The sequence below is a fragment of the Equus quagga genome, chromosome 4, assembly GCF_021613505.1.
Source record: "Equus quagga isolate Etosha38 chromosome 4, UCLA_HA_Equagga_1.0, whole genome shotgun sequence".
NCBI classification, from domain to species: domain Eukaryota; kingdom Metazoa; phylum Chordata; class Mammalia; order Perissodactyla; family Equidae; genus Equus; species Equus quagga.
In genome coordinates this window covers 61,547,936-61,568,845 of record NC_060270.1, presented here as the reverse complement: position 1 = coordinate 61,568,845, position 20,910 = coordinate 61,547,936, and the positions used below count along the sequence as shown (strand labels likewise).

General features: G+C 46.3%; 1 protein-coding gene across 5 annotated transcripts; it reads right to left on the bottom strand.

The window, feature by feature from the left end:
- Nucleotides 1-3,459: 3,459 nt before the first annotated feature.
- On the bottom strand, nucleotides 3,460-20,352 carry PTPN18 (protein tyrosine phosphatase non-receptor type 18). 5 transcript variants are annotated; one of them, XM_046659780.1, is made up of 15 exons: nucleotides 19,670-20,351; nucleotides 17,557-17,665; nucleotides 17,216-17,292; nucleotides 17,041-17,136; nucleotides 16,889-16,927; nucleotides 7,889-7,957; nucleotides 6,726-6,788; nucleotides 6,368-6,510; nucleotides 5,933-5,999; nucleotides 5,778-5,855; nucleotides 5,604-5,693; nucleotides 5,232-5,320; nucleotides 4,310-4,512; nucleotides 3,868-3,942; nucleotides 3,460-3,644 (listed from the first exon to the last, which is right to left on the bottom strand). In XM_046659780.1, the coding sequence occupies exons 1-15, from the start codon at nucleotides 19,760-19,762 to the stop codon at nucleotides 3,577-3,579; spliced, it is 1,359 nt and encodes a 452-aa protein (XP_046515736.1). In that variant the 5' UTR covers nucleotides 19,763-20,351; the 3' UTR covers nucleotides 3,460-3,576. The 5 variants fall into 5 exon arrangements, with proteins under 5 accessions (XP_046515736.1, XP_046515739.1, XP_046515738.1 ...); XM_046659783.1 differs by having other exon boundaries at nucleotides 17,216-17,257; nucleotides 19,141-20,350; XM_046659782.1 differs by having other exon boundaries at nucleotides 17,216-17,257; nucleotides 19,539-20,350.
- Nucleotides 20,353-20,910: the final 558 nt, after the last annotated feature.

Sequence of the window (20,910 nt, the reverse complement as noted above, 5' to 3'; positions counted from 1 at the left end):
TGTTTTAGGTAGAGCTTTTGATGTTATCATTCCAACTCAATAGACGCCTGCTATTCTGGAGATAATCCCTGAAAAAATGAGAAATCTTCCTTTCTATGTCTATTGTAAAAATCCAGATTCACTCTTGCTCTGAATAACCGTATACGTGGCAATCCTATAATAAAGGCAACTTTACTGTCCCCATTTGACAGACTAGGAATCTGAACCAGAGGGAAATTAAGAAACTTGCTCAAGATCACAAAACTAGTAAGCGACTGAGTCCAAGCTGTTACCCACCATGATACAGACCAACTTAGTTCAAAGAAACACTAAATGACACTGCACTCATTACAGTTATCACTGGCCTCTGCAAAGTGGGGACAAGTCACCTCTACCGCGGGGTTGCTCTGAAGACTGATGGCTCAGGCCACGTGTGCACCAAGCACCTGGTCAGTGATAGCTGCTTGTAATCACTTAATGATTTAGGGCCTCTCGCTCAGAGCCATATATTCTGTACCACTGAACACTGAGACCTAGCTCTGGGTTTGAATCTCAAACTAACAGCTGTTTTCTCTGAGCCTCTTTTTCATCCGTAAAATGGGTGCAGTGTCAGTACCTACTTACAAATATTGTTTTACCAATTAAACGAGATAAAATATGTAAGAGCGTGGCCCAGTGCTCTCCTGCGTGCTCTTGCAAGCCTGTGGATTTCTCTGTGCTGCTGGGTGTCTTCCTGCTAGTCACAGGGGCGCTGTTCTCTTCATTCTGACTGGAATGCACAGCTAAGAACTGCAAATAGCTTGGCCTCAAATCTAATCACTAAAGAATCTTACCTGGGTCTGCCTACTGCAGCCCCCCAGTCATGTTTTCTGATGGGAAACTAAGCTGAGTGGGCCCCAGCCTCAGCACAGACCCCAGGAGACCCATGTTCTAGCTGGCTGTGGTTTACCTTCCCCCAGGAGGAGACACACCTCTTCCTTCTGCCATGGCCCCTTTTCCTCTGAGACACTGCTGCTTTTCCCCTTCTAGTCTCAGGAACCAAATGAACTTAATACTTCTGGCTTTGAGATTGGTTTATGGTCTAAATGACACCCGGACACTCCTCTGCTACCGGCAGCCGGGGCCTGCTTCCTGCCTCCTTCCATCAAGGTCAGCTCCAACTCTCACCTGAAAGGTTGGACTCTAGATGTTGCTGGCTTCCTGTTCCCCGTTCAGCTGGGGAATCCCTACATTTCTCTTCAATTCCTGGTTTCTGCTGGTTGAGCTGCCTCGTGTGCAAAAACCTTACAGCACTTGACAAATTAAGGCACTGCCAGCAAGCACTGTTGTGGTCAAGGAAGGCATGTTTCATCCTCCTTTCACCAACATTCAAAGGGCAAACGACTTGTGACAGGACCTATATTAAACGCAGGGACCCAGAGATAATTATGGGCTAACATTTACTGGGCACAAGGCAGACTCCTGAACTAAGTCTTCACATTCTCTCCTTCACTGGTCCCCACAGTAAGCGTATAAGGGATGTGGGCCTGGCTGGGCAGGTGGCAGCTAGAGGCCTTGGTGGTCCATGCTCATCACAGACACAGAACAGCTTTCCAGCAGCCTGGGGAGGGTGCCGTCTTGGGGAGGGATGCCTGGGAGTCTGCCTAGATGAACCTGACAATGTCACATACAGTCAGGAAGACCACACTGAGAGGGAAGCTCACAGAGCAGGATCAGGGTTTTGGAGCATCAAATTTACTCTTGTCTTTCTGTCTCCCTGGAGTTCTGGCCAGTTTGAAGGTCTGTCTGGATGGGGGACTGTTTTCTGGCTGGGTAGTCCATCTGTCTGTCTGTCCAGCTGGAGATTTTCCTGGCTGAGTGTCTACCTGTTTAGATGGGGATCTGTCTGGCTGTTGTCTTTCTGACCGGGGCTCTGCATGTCTGTCGAGCCAGGGGCTTGTCTGAGGGTCTTATCAAGCTGGGAGTCAGTCTGTCTGGCTGAGTCTCTCTATTTGGAGGTTCATCAGTCTGTCTGGCTAGGGGCTGGTCTGTCAGTCTGGGGTCAGACAATCTGTGAGGCTAGAGGTCTGTCTCACTGGCTGCAGATTTGTCTGTCAAGCTGGTAGTCTGTGTGCATCTGCTGTCCAGCTCCAAGGTTGGGGGACTCTCTGGCCAGGGGCCTATGTGAACAGCTAGGGGTCAGTCTGGTTGAAGGTCTTTCTGTCTCTCTGGCTGGGGGTCTGTCTTGCTGGGGGTTCATTCATCTGTCCAGATGGGGGCCCACTACTTTATCTGGTTTAGGATCTGTCCGTCCAGCTTGGGATCTAGCTAGCCAGTTGGCTTGGGGTCCACCTATCTCTCCAGCTGAGAATAGTGTCTCACTGTCCGCCTGGGAGTCCATCTGTCCAACTAGGGGTTCAACCATCCAACGAGTCCAACCTATTTGAGGGGCTGGGGGTCCATCTGGGTAGCAGGGAGTCTGTCTATCTCAAGGATCTGCTGATATGCAGTGTATGCCCAGCTAGGAGATGGTCCCGGATAGTGGGGGCCCACCTGGCTACCTTCCCAGCAGGAGATGCATCAATTTGTCTGCCAAAATGTGGGTTCTGTGTAGTTGGTGGGGTCTGTCCACCTGTCTGGAAGTCTACCTATCTGCCTGGTTGGGAGTTGGGCCGGTAGGTTAGGATGTCTGTGCAATTAAGGGTCTGTCTGTGTGGCCTGGTATCTGTCTGACTGAGTCCACCTGGCTAGCTGGAAGTCTGTCTGACAAGAAGGTCTGTCAGTTTGCCCACCTGGGGGTGGGTCTGTGTAACTGAGGGGTCTGTCTAGCTGAGAGAATGTCTGTATCTGTTTAGCTAGGGATCTGTTTATATCTGTTTGGGAGTTTGTCCAGCTAGGTAGACGTCCATCTGGCTGGTGTCTGTCTGCTTATGTAGCTGGGGGAGGGGCCCTGACTTTTTGGTGGCCTCTCTTGCTGGAAGCCTTCTGTCAGGCTGTTGGTTGGTCTTTCTCTATGGCTAGAGGTCCATCCATCCAGCTGTGGACTGTCCCTCTGAAGGTCTGTCTAGGGGTATGGCTAGCTGCCTGCTCAGGTTGGGGGTCCATATGTCTGTCTGGCCATCTGGTGAGCTTTCTACCTTTCTGTGAAATCAGTCTGGTTGGCTGTTTTTATGCCTGGCTTGGATCTGTCTTAATGGTGGGGGGCGGTCCACCATTCTTTCTCAGGGACCATCCATCTCTCTGTGTCTGAGCGTCTGAGTGTGGGAGGCTCAGATACTGAGATAAACTACTGTATTATGTGATGAATGGCGAAGTCTCCAGAAGCCCACCTGTCCATCCTCCCCTTCACAACTGGGGGGCCCTGCCCAGCCCTTTAAGGTTGGGCCCACTCCTGATGTTTATTCTTGAATCTGCTCAGTGCCATCTCACCAGCCATTATTTCCCAACTACTCCCACGCTCCAAACCTTGAACGCTATGATCACCGGTACAAAGCCCCCACATTTCCCACTCTGAGAAACTTTTATTTTGATCCAGGTCCAGCATTTCCACGCAGCAGAGCATGGCCGTCAGCTGTCCAAGTGCCCATGGGGAGCAACAGGCAGGCGGGGGCGCAGCACTCACACCCGGGTCCACTCCACAGGGGGGTCCCGGGGTCCTTTAGGCCTTCCAATGCGTAGGTTGAAGCCTGAGAAAGGAGGGGAGCCATGGGTCTTACGGAGAAGCTGAGACGTGGAGAGGTAGGCAAACTGTGGAAGGCCATCCTCAAGCCTCCAGACCCTCCTGGTTTACTGCAGCCACACCCACAGGACTCTGAGGGCATGGGTCCCATGCCGCCATGCCTAAACCCCAAACTCTGGGATTCAGTCAAAGCTGCAGAGTCCCAGCGACCCAGCCTTTGGGGGACTTACCTAGCCCACCGGTCTGAGCTCCATCCGCCACGTCCTCGTAGGCGCCAGGCGCAGCAGCGCTTCGGTCAGCAGGAGCTGCGAGCAGGAAACCACCCCACGAATCAGCTCAGGCCGCCCCGCCAAGCGCCGGCCCCGATCCGGGCGGAGACGCCTCCTCCGGGAGCCCGCCGAGGTGGGCGTGGCGGGCCCAGAGCGAGACCTCCACAGCGAAGCCCACCCGACCCGGCCCCGCGAGTCCGCCTGTGACACTTCCGGGCGTGACCACACCGCGGGCGACAGTCCCAGAGGCGTGGCTAGGGACTCACGGACGTCCGCCTCAGGGCATGACCAAGCCACACCTGTGGGCGGGGGTCCTCGTGGCCGCCAGGGCCTTCCCGACCCCAGCAGGAGCAGGTGGGCGCCAGACCCCCCCAGCCCCGCGCCCCACCCGGCCTCAACTCACCGCGGCCCGGCGGCGCCCCCTGCGCGTCCTCGGCGGGCGCCTGGGGCCGCCGGGCGCGCGGCGCCACCTGGCTGTAGAGCGGCGCCTCCTCCGTGCCGCGCGCCCCCGACCCCGGCCCGGGGCCCGCCAGCGCCCCGCGCTTCTGCACCACCGCGTACGTGTCGGCCATGGCGAGGGCCGGGGGCCCGGGTACCGAGATGCTCCTGCGGTGGGGAGGGCGGGGAGGAAGTGAAACGGCGGCGCCGAGGGAGGGAGGGAGGCAGGGGGTGGGCAGCGTGCTCAGCGCGCAAACCACAGGCTTCCTTCCCCAGTTAAGGAGGGAGGAGGCGGGCGGCTCTCAGAGAGGAGGAGGGGTCTCTGGGTTCGGGGATCTGGTTTCTCTGTCCCTAGCGCCCAGCAAGTTAAGGAGATGAAAGAGGTCAGAGGCCAGCTCGGTAGGTGAACGGGGCGGAGCATTGGTATTGAGGGGTGGTCATTTCTGTGTAATTGTTTATTGAGTAAGTGAGTGAGGAAGTGGCATCGAAAGGGGAGGAAGGGATAGCCTCAAAATGGAGAGCTAGTCTCAAGGATGAGGGGGTGAAATCTCTGCGGCAAAGGAGAGTCAGTTCCGTGTCCGCAGCACCCAACCTGAGGCCTGACAAGTGCGCGGCATCAAGAAATATTTGCTGAATTTATGACTGGGGGGCAAGGAAAGAGCTAACATCGGAATGTAGGACTAGCCTTCGAGGCAGAGGCAGCGGGATGTCTGGGGTTAAAGAGTCATCTTGGGGCAGGTTCCCAGAGCTGAATTCAAACAAAAGGCCAGTGAATATTTGATGAACTGAACAGCAATGAAGGGGCTGGTATTTCAAGGGTGAGAAAAAGGTTAGCTTCTGAGCATGAGCAATTGGAAAGGGAAGAATGAGAGGAGGGAGCTGGGTACCTGAGGACCCCCCCAGGTAGGCGGGGTGTGGCAGGAAGGGTCTGGGAAGTCCGGAGGGAGAGGGCATCATCGAAGAGTGGGGCACGATTCTGGGGAAAGACAGAAGGGGAAGGGCATGAGTTTTGGGGGGAACTGGCCAGGCCCATGATGGGGGTCACAATGGGCTCTGTGAAGTGAGCTCAGTGGGGACAGTCTGATAAGGGAGCAAAGAGGAAGACAAAGGTAGATATCAGAGTGAGTCAGTCCGTGCTTCCAGAAGGAATCCAGGGGCTGGATACTGTGATAGTGGTGGTCATAGACTTCTGCTCTGGGTCCTGGTCTCTGAAGGTGTTGATGGTGGACAGGAAGAGAGTAGGAAGGGGACCTTGGTACCTCCTTTAGGTTCTGGTAATGGGGGCTAGAGTTCCGCAGTGCTGAGAAGAACATCTGAGCCACCGTGTGGTACAGGAACTTGTACTGCTCCTGGTGGGGGAAGAGGGGTCGTCAGGAAGGGCAGACAAGAGGAGGAGGGACTTGTTCTTGCAATAAGGAGGCTGAGGCTCGCACCTCTGTCTGTACAGCCGCAGGCCGCTGCTTCCGCATCTCAAGAACAACGTCGAAGAGGCTGAAGTTAGGTGGAATCATCTGGGTTAGAAAGACAGGGAACATGAGCAGGACCTCGTGGGCATGGGACCCACACTGCACACGTGCCCTCTTCATACCTGGGTCAGGAGCAGCTGCCTCACATAATCCACTGTGCACAGGACGCCTGTTCGCCCACAGCCCGCGCTGACAAGGGAGAATCAGCAAGCTCGGTCAGGGTCTGCCCACAACCCCTTCTAAACAGGGCATTTAGAATTGGGGATGAGGACCCTCCTAGGGGATCCCTTGCATCACCTTTTGATAATCAGAATCCCCAGGTTATAATTGAAAGGAAAAACTTTTTAATTGCTTACATTTGTTGAGCATCAACTGTGTGCTTACTCCCTAGCTGGCAGTCTGTACTCAACAAATGCTAACAATTTCAGTCGAGGGCGCGTGAGCAAGTGTGGCCTCGGGCTTCTGGAAAAGGCACTGTAACTGCAAGGCCCTGCACTGGCCTCCCTGCCTCTCTGTCCCAGTCCCCACCAGACGCCCATAAAGCCCGTCTCCTACACCTGCAGTGGACACAGAGGGGGCTGAGACCAGAGCCCTGGAGGCGACGAGCTGCCTCCACCATGGCGAGCACGTGGTCAGGATTGCCAGGGACCCCTTTGTCTGGCCAGGACATATACTGCAGCTGGTACACAGGACGGGATTCCTGAAACACAGGAAAATAGGGGCAAAGACTAAAAAAAGAAAGAAAAGCATTTATTGAACACCTACTACATGTCAGGCCCAGTTCCAAACATCTTCCATTTAAATCCAACTGATAACTGAGGAGATAGGTACTATTATTACTGCCCATTTTACAGATGAGAACACAGACAGGAAACAGCTCTCCAGTCTGTGAGCCTCCTCCTCCCCTTTCAGTACCTTCTGGAAAGTGACTTGGAGGGTCCTGAGCATGGTGTCTGCATTCAGCCGTGTCTCCCTGGTCTGAAGATGTGGGGCAGGTAGGAAGAGGGGAGAACAAGATCACCAGGGCCAAAAGACACATTTATAGAAAACAAGTATTTCTGATTAAAAGTCAAATACAAACAACATATTTTTAAATATTCATTTAGCCCAAACTTCCCCACAGTTTTTGTGAATGAAACATTTCAGAGGGGAGAAAGAGAACTATGATTAAAAACTCAGACAAGCTCATTTATAGTGAAAAAGATTTCTTTTGTTCTAAAATAAAAGTTTTCTTGTATGTATTAAGTAACAACTATATGTATGACTTCAGGTGAGAGATTTTCTCGAGTTCTTTTAAAATGGTAAGGAAATAAGGATTTTAAGAACCTAACCAGGCACATTGATATTACAGAGATAAAACCATGATCTTAGTTAAAATGCAAAAGCAGTGCATATGTTGAGTTCTGACTGTCTGCCTGTGAGTAGCAGAGAGCTCCCTGCAGGGTGAGGGGATGTGGGAAGCTTGATCCTTTCAGGCCTGAACCAAAAGCTTTTGTAAGGGAGGAAGACAAATCCTCTACCCTCTGGTCTTTCCGGCTGGCCCATGAATTAAACTGACATGAGGCAGAATAACAGGAGAAAATCAAACAAAGCTTTATAACATGTATACATGGCAGAAACCCAGGAAAGCTGAGTAACTCACCAAAATGGCCAAAGTTGTCACCTTAAATAGCATCTTTAGCTAAACAAAAAAGGAGAGTGTTGGGGGTAGTGGTTTGGGACTCAAAGGGGAGGAAGGCAATTCACATGGAGATGGAAAAGCAAATGTGGTAAATAGAACTTTGATAAGAGTGGGCTTAGCAAGGATCCTCCCAGGCTCCCTGGAACCCAGAGTTATCTATGTTGATGGCCTGTCCTGGCCACCAGGCTTTATCTTAAATTCCTTTAGGCAGTTAGGGGAGGAAGTCAAAGTTTCTTTCAGTCTTTTTTTCTTAAAAATAATCAAGGTAAGGCAAAGAGACACATTTTGGGGTGGCCAATTCTGATCCCCCACACTTTCCACTCTGAGAATCTTCTGTGAAACCTTCCACAACATCCAAGACTCCATGAACTCTGTTCCCATCCCTGCCCCAGCTCACCAGGGTGATGCAAAAAAGCCCAATCTGCAATGGCTCCTGTTCTTGGGCCCAGTAGCGCTCACACTTTTTCTGCAGAAGGCAAAGGAGAAAGAGCAGGGACTGAAGAGGGGTATCTGCTCCAGAGTTCAGCTCAGCATGTCCACACTCCCACAGGACTCCCCAGGTACTGCTGGTGGAAGCACAGGCAGCTGCAGCTGTAAAGGGGGCCAGCTGGCAGAGCTTGAACACACACAGACTCAGTGGAGACTTTGAGCTTCTGACTGTGCAGGAGGGAGACACTCCAGGATATTCTCCTACTGTAAGCAACTTAAAAAACTGGACAAAATATATGAGCCACATTTTCAGATGTTGGCACAGGCATTGCAGGACTGATCACTGAATGGAGGGAAACACATGAGTCAAACCCTATGAGCACCCAGCTTATTGCCTAGAGGCTGAAGGACACAAAGAGTGCAATGATCCCACTGAGTTGAGGAGCCAGACATCAGGGCTCAGGGAGGCCAAGGCAGCCAGAATTTCAAAGGCAGAGTCCTGAAAGAACAGAGCTATGCAAACAAAAGCAAAAGCTCCGTAAGTCTGCATGGAGGTCCCCTTGAGTCTTTAGCTGAATGATAATCTGAACACATATAACGTGAAAGCCCATGAGGCCAGGCAAGAATAACATTCCATGAAAGAGTAATAACTAGGGACCTGTAAGATGCACACTTAACCTGTGTAAAATTAAGAATAAGCATCCAATAAAAATTTACTGGACATAAAAAGAAGCAAGAAAACGTGACCCATAACCAGGAGAAAAATCAGTCAATAGAAACATACTTGATAGAGATAAGGAAAGAAGCAGACCTGAAAACAGCTTTTATAAATATTGTAAGTATATTCCAAGATGAAAAGGAATCATAAACCTGGTGAAAAGTGAAATGAAAGATATAAAAAAGACCTAAAGGGAACTTCTACAGAGGAAAAATAAAATACATGAAATGAAACATTCACTGTCTAATACCAGAAGAAAATATAAGTGAACACGAAGACACAGCAATAGAAACTATTCAAAATGAAAAAGAGAAAAAAATGACTGGGAAAAAATGAATGGAGAATCAGTTACCTGTGAAAATATATCAAGTAGTCTAGTATATATGCACTTTGAGTCTGGAGCAAGAGGAGAGAGAGGGAAGAACAGAAACTATATCTGAATAACAGCTGGAAAATCATCCAAATTTGATGAAGCTATGAACCCACACATCCAAGAAGGTCAATGAACCATAGGGAGAATAAACATAAAGCCACACCAACGTGGATCATGATCAAACTGCTGAAAAAAATGATAAAGAGAAAATATTAAAGTATCACACAAGAAAGACACATTACATACTGAAGTACAAAGATAAGAATGATGAAGAATTTTGTCAGAAACTCTGCAAGCCACTGGTCAATGATGTGGTATCCTAAAAAGGCTGAAATTTTTTAAAAAACACAAAACTTTTAGACAAACAAAAGCTGAGAGAATTTATCACAAGCAATCCTGAACTATGAGAAATATTAAAGTAAGCTCTTCATATAAAAGGAACATGATACCAAATGGAACGTGGGTCCACACAAAAAGAATGAATAGTAGAGAAAAAGTAAATATGTGGCTAAATATAAAAGGTATTTCTCATTTTTAACATCTTTAAAAAATAATCTAATGAATTTTACCAAGCAAGGAAGAATAGCAATTCTTCATAAACTTTTAAAAAAAAATCAAAGAAGGAACATTTCCCAACATATTTTATGAGGCTACTATTACTCTGATACCAAAACCAGACATGGACATCAAAGGAAAGAAAACTACTAACCAATGTTTCAAGAATATAAACACAAAAATTCTCAACAAAATAGTAGCAAAGGATTATATACCATGACCAACAGGAATTAATCCCAGGAATGCAAAATTGGTTCAATATATGAAAATCAATGTGATAAGTCATATTAATAGAAAATAAAGCCAAAACACACAATCATCTGAATAGATAACGAAAAAATTTTTGAACAAAATCCAACACCTTTTCATGATGAAAACACAAAAGAAGCTAGAAGTAGAAAGGAAATTTCTCAGCATGATTAAAAAAACCCCACATCTACAAAAAACCTCCATAGCTAAGCTCATACCTAATGATGGATATCTGAATATTTTGCCCTTAAGATCAGGAACAAGACAAGGGTGTTTGCTCTTGCCACTTCTCTTCAGCTTTGTACTGGAAGTTCTAGCCAGTGCAATTAGGAAAAAAGAAAGGAAGGAAAGGAGGGAGGGAGGAAGGAAGAAGGGAAGAGTGAGAATGGAAGATAGGGAGGGAGGGAAGGAGGGACGGTATTCAGAGTGGAAAGGTTTCAGTTTGCGGATGACATGATGTTATATATAGAAAACTCTGAAGAATATACACACACTATTAGAGCTAATAAACAAGTTCAGCAAGGTTGCAAGATATAAGATGAATACATAAAAATCAATTGTATTTCTATATAGCGAAAACTATTTGGTTTGCAATAAGCAAACTGAAAATGAAATTAAGAAAACCACTCCGTTTACAGTAGCATCAAAAAGTACAAACTACTTAGGAATAAATTTAACAAAGTACAAGACTTCTAACCTAAACACTATAAAACATTGCTGAAAGAAATTAAAGAGGACCTAGATAAATGAAAAGACATCCATGTTCACGGATTGGAAGGCAATGTTGTTAGGATGGCAGTAGCCCCCAAATAGATAAATTCACTACAATCCTTATAAAAATCTCAGAAGGCTTTTTGGGAAGCTGATCTTAACATTAATACGCTAACATTGATAAGTGTGTCGCGGATACCCAAGAGCACCCTCAGTTTTGATGATTCACCAGCAGGACTCACACAGTTGTACTCATGGCTGTGACTTATTACAATGGCAGCATACAAAAGAAAATCTGCAAAGGGAAAAGGTGCATAGGGCGAAGTTACAGGAAATAAGGCTCCAGTTTCCAAGGATCTTCTCCCAGTGGAGCTGCACAGGATGTGCTTAATTCCCCCAGCAATGAGTTGTGATAACATGTGTGAAAAGTCCACAGGGAGGCTCATTAGGGACTCAGTGCCCAGGGTTTTTATTGGGGCACTCTATGTAATATGTAGGCAGCCTCTGATTAGTATGTACCCAAACTTCAGACTCCCAGAAGGAAAGCAGGTGTTCACCTAAACCATATTGTTTGTATAAACAGTTTAGGCATAGTGAGCCACTCTTATAAGAAATTCAGTTTCCAGGGGCCGGCCCGGTGGCGCAGCGGTTAAGTGTGCACGTTCCGATTCTCGGCAGCCCGGGGTTTGCCGGTTTGGATCCCGGGTGTGGACATGGCACCGCTTGGCAAGCCATGCTGTGGCAGGCGTCCCACGTATAAAGTAGAGGAAGATGGGCACGGATGTGAGCTCAGGGCTAGTCTTCCTCAGCAAAAAGAGGAGGATTGGCGGCAGATGTTAGCTCAGGGCTAATCTCCCTCAAAAAAAAAAAAAAAAATCCAATTTCCAGCCAAGAGCCAACCTTGAAGGAAGGCCTTTTTAAGCATAAGCAGTTGAGCCTGCTCCGCTAACTCTTTTCTGCACAGCAAGTGACTCAGAATAGCCAAAACAATCTTGAAAAAGAACAAATTTGGAGAACTCACACTTCTTGTTTTCAAAACTAACTACAAAGCTACAATAATAAAAAAAAAACCTGTAGTACTGGCACAAATATAGATATATCAATCAATGGAATAGAATTGAGAATCCAGAAGTAAACCTTTACATTTATGGTCAATTGATTTTCAATAAGGATACCAAGACTATTGATGGGGAAAGCACAGTCTTTTCAACAAATGGTGCTGGGAGAGCTGAATAGCTACATACAAAAGAATGAATTTGGACCCCTACCTCACATCATACACAAAAATTAACCTAAAATGAATCAGAGACCTAAGTGTAAGAAATAAAACTTTGAAAAACTTAGAAGAAAACATAGAGTAAATCTTTATGACCTTTGGTTAGACAATGACTTCTTAGATACAATGCCAAAAGTACGAGCCAAACAATTATAGACTGGAATTCCTCAGAATTACTAAGTGGGCTTCAAAGGACACTATCAGAAAAATGAAAAGACTGGGGCCGGCCCCATGCCCAAGTGGCTAAGTTTGTGCACTCCGCTTCAGCAGCCCAGGGTTTCACTGGTTCAGATCCTGGGTACAGACCTAGCACTGCTCATCAAGCCGTGCTGAGGTGAGGTGGTGTCCCACATAGTAGAACGAGAAGGACCTACAACTAGAATATACAACTATGTACTGGGGGGCTTTGGGGAGAAGAAAAAAAAAGAAAAGAGGAAGATTGGCAACAGATGTTAACTCAGGGCCAATCTTTAAAAAGAAAAATTATTAAAAAAGAAAATGAAAAGACAACCCACAGAATGGGAAAAATATTTGTAAATCATACACTGATAAGGGACTTGTATCCAGAAGAATTCTTACAACTCAGTAATAAAAAGACAACCTAATTAAAAAATGGGCAAAGGATCTGAACAGATATTTGTCCAAAGAAGATATACAAATGGAAAAATAAGCACATGAAAAGATGTTCACATCATTAGGTAAATACAAACTAAAACCACAATGAGATACCCCTTCCCACCCATTAGGATGGCTAATAAAAATAAAAATAAGAACAAAAACAGAAAATAACAAGCGTTGGTGAGTGTATGGAGAAAGTGGAACCCTTGTGCATTGCTGATGAGGCTGTAAAATGGTGCAGCCACTGTGGAAAACAACCCAAAAATTAAACAGAGAATTTCCATGAGATTCAGCAATTCTCCTTCTAGCTATATACTCCCAAGAATTGAAAACAGGGACTCAAAACAGATACATATACCAATGCTCATTGCAGCCAAAAGGTAGAAACAACCCAAATATCCATTAACAGGTGAATGGATACACAAAATGTGGTGTGTTCATACAATGGAATATCATTCAGCCTTCAAAAGAACGACATTCTGATACATGCTACAACATGGATGAACCATGAAAACATTGTAAGTGAAATAAGCTAGACACAAAAGGGCAAATATTTTATGATTCTAGGTACCTAGAATAGGCAAATTAACAGAGACAGAAAGTACAATAAAGGCTACCAGGAGCAGGGAAAGGGGGAATAGGGAGTAATTGTTAAGTGGGTAGAGAGTTTCTTTTTGGGATGATGAACAAGTTCTGGAAACAGATAGTGGTGATGGTTGTACAACATTGTGAATGTACTTAATGGTTCTGAGTTATATATTTGAAATAGTTAAAATGGCAAATTTTATGTTATGTATATTTTACCACAATTGGAAAAAAAAAGACATAATGAAATACCACTTTACACCTAGTATGATGGCTATAATAAAAAAAAACAGACAATAACAACTGTTAATAAGGATGTGAAGAAATTGGAACCCTCATGCATTGCTGGCTGGAATGAAAAACGATGTCGTCACTGCAGAAAACAGTCTGGCAGTTCCTCAAAAATGTTAAAAATAGAGTTACCATATGACACAGCCATTTCACCTCTAGGTGTATACCCAAGAGAAATGAAAACATACATCTACATAAAAACTTGCATGCGAAGGTTCATAGCAGCATTATTCATGATAGCTCCAAAGTGGAAACAGCTCAAATTCTAGAAACTGATTAATGAATGAATAAAATGTAGTAGAGCCATTCAACAGAATATTATTCAGCGATAAAAGGAAGTGAAGTACTGATGCATGCTATAACATACATGGACTTTAAAAACATTATGCTAAGTGAAAGAAGTCAGTCACAAAAGACAACATACTATATGATTGTGTTATATGAAAGGTCCAGGGTAGGCAAAGCTATAGAGACCAAAAATAGATTAGGGTTAGGGTGGAGACTGGTGGGAAATGGGGAAACGCTGCTAATGGATACAGCGTTTCTTTATGGAATGATAAAAATAGTCTAAAATTTATTGCGGTGATAGTTGCATAACTCAGGAATATACCAAAAACAGTTGAATTGCACACTTTAAATGGGTGAATTGCAACTCAATAAAGCTGTTTTTAAAAAACAGATAATCTAAAGCAAAAATAATAGCAGTGTATTGTGGAGTATATTTTATATTTGGAATTAAAACATATGACAATAGCATAAAGCATGGAAAGGGAAAACTGAAATAGACTATTGTAAAGTTCTCATATTGTACATGAAATGGGATAATATTATTTGAACGTAGACTGTGATAACTTAAAGGTATGTATTATAAACCCTAAACCCACCACTAAGCATATAATACCAAGAGGTATTATTATTCAATGGAATCATATTCCATTGAATGGATCTACCACATTTTATTTAACTAATAAGTGAATAATGACTATGAAACTGACTCATGAAAATCCTCAATCTGAAAGAAGATAGAAAAGAAGAAGAAAGGAACAAAGAACAGATGGAACAAATAGAAAAGAAACAGCACTACCATATGATCCAGCAATTCTACTTCTAGGTATTTATCCAAAGAAAACAAAAACACTAATTTGAAAAGATACATGCACCCCTATGTTCATTGCAGCATTATTTACAACAGCCAAGACATGGAAGCAACCTGAGTGCCCATCAATGGATGAATGGATAAAGATGTGGTGCGCATGCACACATGCACACACACACACACACACACACACACACACACACGGAATACTACTCAGCCATGAAAAAGAATGAAATCTTGCTATTTATGATAACATGGATGTCCCTTTAGGGCATTATGTTAAGCAAAATAAGTCAGATAAAGACAAATACTACATGATCTCACTTATATATGGAATCTAAAAAAACAAAACAAAATAACAAAACAAAACAGAAATAGACTCATACATACAGAGAAAAAATTAGTGGTTGCCAGAAGGAAAGGGTTGGGGGGTTGGACAAAATAGGGGAAAAGGATTAAGAGGTACAAACCTCCAGTTATAAAATAAATAAGCCATGAGGATATAATATACAGCATAGAAAATATAGTCAATAATATTGTCATAAGTTTGTATGATGTCACATGGTAACTAAACATATTGTGGTCATCATTTATAATGTATAAAAATATTGCATCACTATGTTGTACATCTGAAACTAATATAATACTGTACTTCAATTTAAAAAAAGACCCTTTCCCCAAAAGAGAAAGAAAGAAAGAAAACAAATAGCAAGATAGTAGATTTAGATCATTATTGATCATTACATTAAAGACTAAATACTACAATTAAAGGCAGAGATTGTCAGACTCGATACAAAAGTAGGTCCCTACAATATGCCACCTACAAGAAACACACTTTAAAAATAAAGATAAATATAGACAGATAGCAAAAGAATGGAAAAAGATATATCATGCACGCTCTAAGCTAGAGAAATTTAAATGGCTCTATTAATATCAAAGTCACTTCAGAAAAAGGAATATTATGAGAGATAAAGAGGGACACTACATGTTGGAAAAGGGACTGATTCATGGGGGAAACATAACCCTAACTGTATACACACTAATTGTAGAGTTTTAAAATACCATGGGTCAAAGAAGAAATCACAAGGGAAATTAGAACATATTTTCAACTAATTGAAAATCAAGTTTGTCAGTTGCAGCTAAAGCAAGGCTTAGAGAAAAATGAATAACATTAAGTGCTTATATCTGAAAAAAGAAAAACCTCAAATCAATTATTTACGTTTAAGAAACTAGAAAAAGAAGAGCAAGTAAAACCTAAAACACTACAAGGAAGGAAATGATAAAGATAAGAGAAGCAATTAATGAAATAGAAAATAAATAAAAACAATGGAGAAAATGAAAAAAACCCAAAGCTGGTTCTTTGAAAAAATAATAAAATTGATAAACCTCTAGCTCAGAGATTGGCTAACATTTTCTATAAAGGGCCAGATAATAAATATTTCAGATTTTGCAAGCCATGCAATCTACCTAACTTACAACTACTGAACTCTGACATGGTTGCCTGAAAGCTGGTGTAGACAATATGGAAACAAATGTGTGTGGCTGTGTTCCGAAACGTTTATTTACCAAAACAGGCAGCAGGACAGATTTAGCATAAAAGCTAAAGTTTGCCCATCTTTACTCTAGCCAGACTGATGTGGGAAAGAGAGGGACAGACAGACCACAAATTACCAAAATCTGGAATGAAAAATAGGCATCAGTACAGACTGTGCAGACTCCACGATCAGCCAGTCCCCCCAGGACGATACTTCGCCCACTCCTAACTCCGTCTGTGGGGCAGTCCAGGATGCAGAAACCCTGTGCCTTCAGTGTTGACATCCATTTAGTAACTAACGCTAACAGGAAAAACAAAGATCCCTGCCCTCATTGAGCTTCTCTTTTCGTCAGGGAGACAGAATAAACAACGTACACAATACATTAGCAGATTATGTTAGAAGTTGGTAAGAACTGTGAAGAAAAAAGTAAAGCAGGAGAAGGGAAGGAGCGTAGGAGTGCTGGGAGTATTAAATGGTGTGAGATCCAGGAAGGTCTCACTGAGGAAGTAGCATTTGAGCAGACCTGAAGGCAGAGATGGAGCAAGCCAAGAGAAAAAGGTCCCAGGCAGAGGGAACAGCTGAGGTGGGCAGAGTGATCACCGGCATCTGAGGAACAGCAAAGCCAGAGTAGTTAGAGTGGAGAGAATAAAGGGGAACAGGCGGAGAGACAGATCAGAGCTGACCCAGGGAAGCCACAGCATAGGGCCTTATGCCTGTGGTGTGGTATGGGGTGCGAAGACAGGCAGCAGAGGTTGCCAGCACTGGAGGGAGGCCCTGCATGGATAAAAGGAAAAAGATCCACAGCAAATTAAAGAGAGCAATAGTGGGCTTTCAATAAAGCTACAGTGCGGGGGCTCCAAGAAGCGGGCCCTTGAGTCCCGGCCTCAGGGAGGAGCTACCAAGATTCCTCTGCCTCTTCCCTGCACAAAGAAAGGCATTCTAGGGGGCTGAGGACACCTACCCGCCCATTTTCCGTCTCTCGACATGCCATCAAGATCACCTAGACAAGAGGGGTCCGGGGAGAGGGAGGTGATTTGGGGTTGGGTTTGGGAGAAATGGGGCCAAGGAAGGACTTAGAAGGCTGGCCCCACCTCACACTCCCCAAAAGCTGACCTTGACTCCGAACTCCCAGACCATGCGCCAGAAGTCTAGCAAGGTGTGAGGCAGGGGTCCTTGTGTGGCGATGTAGGCCGGGCTTCCATCTGTGCCCTGGTAAAGGCTAAGTTCACTACCGAGATCCCGCTGTTGCCCCCACCACAGCCGCCCCTTTCCTGACTCCCAGCCTGACCCGGATGAAGTTGCCATTGATGTAGTCGCCGTGTCCCTCCTCCTGAAGCAGAGAGAGGATCACTCTTGTCTGATCATCTGCCGGTGCGCAAGGTGAGAAACACGGAGTTTGGGGATGACAGGGGCATCAAGGCCCTGACAGCCTCCTGAATGAAAGCCAGCAGGGGAGTGGCACACCTCGCAGGGGTGCCACCGACGTGCACTCCGGGGCTGCTCGGGAGAAAGGCAGCCACGGCAGAGGTCTGCGAGGGAGAGCGCTGCAGTGGATGGCCACCCTGGACAGCCACCAGGTGGGGGCGTGTGCGGCGCCGCACGGACTCCCTCGGAAGCCCCTCGACTTACATGGCAGCACATCCTTGTAGCGGTTCTTTCTCACGTTCCCGGGCCGACTGCCAGCCTCGGTGGAGCACACACTGTCAGTCTTCCAGGCGGCTGAGCGGGCCCGAATGTCCTGGTGGGAGGCCCCGTGAGCGACCCGGGAGGAGAGAGGAGCCAAGTGAGAATCCTGGCTAATTGCAACGATACAACGATCACAGCGCCTCAGACCGCCTTCTCTGTGGCAGGCTCTGTGTTAAGGGCACTGAATCATCACAAGGTCCCTCTGAAGTGGGTTCAATCATTGCCGTCCCCATTGTGCCAGGTGAGAAAGCTGGGGCACCACATGGTTGAGCGACTTGCAGAAAGTCCCACCCAAAGCAGAAGGGGCACAGTGAGGGTAGCACTCAGACCTCTCAGCATCTGCTCTCTGTACACTCAATCCGTATTGCATTGTATTGTAAAGACTAATTGTAATGTATTATGTATTTAATATAACAAACATGGTAAGATATATATGACAATATACAATGTATATGAATTATAATGTATAACATTACTTATGTAACAAGATACTATAAGGACTTTATACTGTTAGATTATTATAATTAGTGAATAGTATATTATCATCATCATCAGTTATTCATAGTCATGGTGATAATAAGTAACACCAAGCCACCACTGGGTGTGAGTCACCATTCTAAGTGCTTTACTTATGCCCATCCTGTCATTTAAAAACTCCTGGACACCCTAGTGTAGTGGGGACCACTATTAATATTTCTGCTATACAGATGAGGAAAACAAGGCCTAGCGAGGCCTAGACTCCTGTGAGTGCAGGCACTGCTCACCACCCAGTCTTCGGCATAAGGGGTCCTCAGCATGGCTCACTGTCCCAGATGGGACAAGACCCAGATGGGCATGACATTATATACCACCTGGGTATTATATACATTTTCATATTGAATAAATGATATATTTTGCATTTATTATACATTTCTTACATAAAAGATCTATTTTTATATTTGTGTAAATTAGATTTATATTGTAGTACTTTTACCTATTCGTTACACATTTTATATTTACTTAGGAACTTATTGAATAACTCCTTATTTTATAAACTACAATTTTATATGCTGTATTTACGTTTATTTATTGTTTTATTAAGTCAAATGTTTATTGTGTAAGTTGTACTTTAAAATCATATTAATTTCACATAGTCACTATATTTTATACTTAATAAAATTATTTAATAAGTTTGGTTCTGTTATCTATTTTTATTGTACTTAGTGATTAAATAAACTCATTTATTATATAAAGTATTTATATCATATTTATTAAATTTATTTTTATATATTTATTATGTCACATATTTCTAAATTTGATGTCACCATATATTGTATTTACATACTTGCATAGTATGTGTCTATATTTGTTACAAAGTTACTATATTTAAAACATCTCAGGCACAGTATGTGGTGCCTATGACGCTGCATTATCATTCCTCAGACACGGCTTACACAACCTCTCTGTAATGTTTACAATATTTATAACTAACGACAAAGGCTCCTACAAAGTGAGCGCTCAAGATGTGCTAAGCGCTTTTTTACCCACCTCAGTTATTTAATCCTTAGGCCACTTTAGACTCAAAAAGAAACCGAGGCCAGAGGGGCTGGGTAATCTGTTCCGAGCCACAAAGCCGACGAGAGGCCGGTGTCCACACCCCTCGGCTGGTTCCTCTTCTCCCAGCCCCTTCCTCCCCAAGACCTCAGCGGTGACCGCCGGGTCGCCCGGAGCGCAGGGGCGCGCCCGCCCCCGCCTGCGGCGTCCGCCCTCCCCCGCGGCGCCCAGCAGCGGGATTGTCCTGAGCGCGACGAGGGCACGGGGACCCGAGGGTGTGTGCAGCCCCGCCCAGCCCGGCCCTGGACTTCGCCCTCTGGGGCTCTGCGGGCAGACAGTGAAGACAGGGAGAGAGCGCAACAGAGAGAGGTGCGGGGGAGAGAAAAATAGACCTCGAGGCGAGGAGATGCCGCTAGACTCCAAGAGAGAGGCAAGCGCAGCAGGGCGCACAGGACAGACGTCCGGACAGGCCAGGGCGAGGAGCCAGAGCGCACTGCGCCGCCGTCTACACTCGCCCACTCACGCTGAACTCGCCGGCAAGGATCGCCCCCTCCTGTCCGCCCCGCGCCTCCAGCTGCTCCACGAAGCTCCGTGCCGCATCCAAGCTTCGGCTCATGGTGCCGCTGGCCAGCGAGGTCAGGTTCAGCCGCTGCGCTCGGTGCTCTCAGCTAGTGTAGACAGTGCTGGAGGAGGACCGCCTCCTGTCTCGCCAACCAATGGAAGCGTGCAGCGGCCGGCACGGCGCGCCCCTCGGCCAATGACATTTGAGAGCCCATCCCAGCCCCACCCGCAGGCGTCCGGACCCTGGCGGTGCCAGAAGCCTGGGTCCTCTCACGCTGTAACTGGGCAGTAGGTCCCCTGCGGGCGCTTCCCTTTTTGTGGCCGCCGCGCCGGCAGGCTGAGTCCGCACAGCCCTACGACGCTTCCTCACGCTTGAGCCCGGGATTCACGCCAGGGGCCGGCCTCCCTCCGAGCCCGGCACTGGGTGGATGGCCGCGTGCGCTCGCCTGGCCTCCCAGCCTGTGTCCTGGGAGCTAGGCTGGGTCGGCGTCCGAGCCGGGCTGGCGCGGCAGCTGGGAGTGGAGACGGTCGCCGAGATCGAGCTGCAACTCCTGCCTCGGGGACCCCGAGTGGGTGGGGTCCCGCGCTGTGCGGGGTCGGAGGGAGGTCAGGGCGGGTAGCCGCCGGGAAAAATGACGCTCGGGCACCGGCGCCTTGAGAAAGACCGAGTGGAAGCGGGTGCCTAGGTATCTGTATTTCCTGAGCTTCCTTCTTTTTCCGGGTCAGGCTGGGAGGAGGTGCGGGCGCCGAGATCCAGTCCTAATTTGAGGGTCTCAACCCGCAGAAACCTGCCGGGAAACTGAAAACTGAGGCCCCGCAAGTAGGTTCCAGGAGACAAGATGTTCTCAACCCTTTTAAAGAGCTTCTCTTTTCTTCTGTGCAGGAAAAGGCTGGAGGACAACTGCTGCTCCAGGGTTACCAAGCGAAGGCTGGAGAGAGGAGAGAACCTAAAGGCCCGGCCGCGGACCGGCCTGGGAGGTGGTCTCGCCCACCACTCACCCGGGTGGGTCAGGGAATGAATTTCGAGGTGGGGTCTCTTTGGATAGCGTGTCGTCTGGGGAGTCTAGTTTGAGGTCGTTGAGGTGTGACCAATGGATGAGGTGTACTTTCGGTCAGTGAGGAGTCTACAAGGTCATTGGTTCAGGTTGTGGACTGAATTCATTAGGCTGTCATCAGTGTTGAGGCAGGGATGGGCAAACTCTT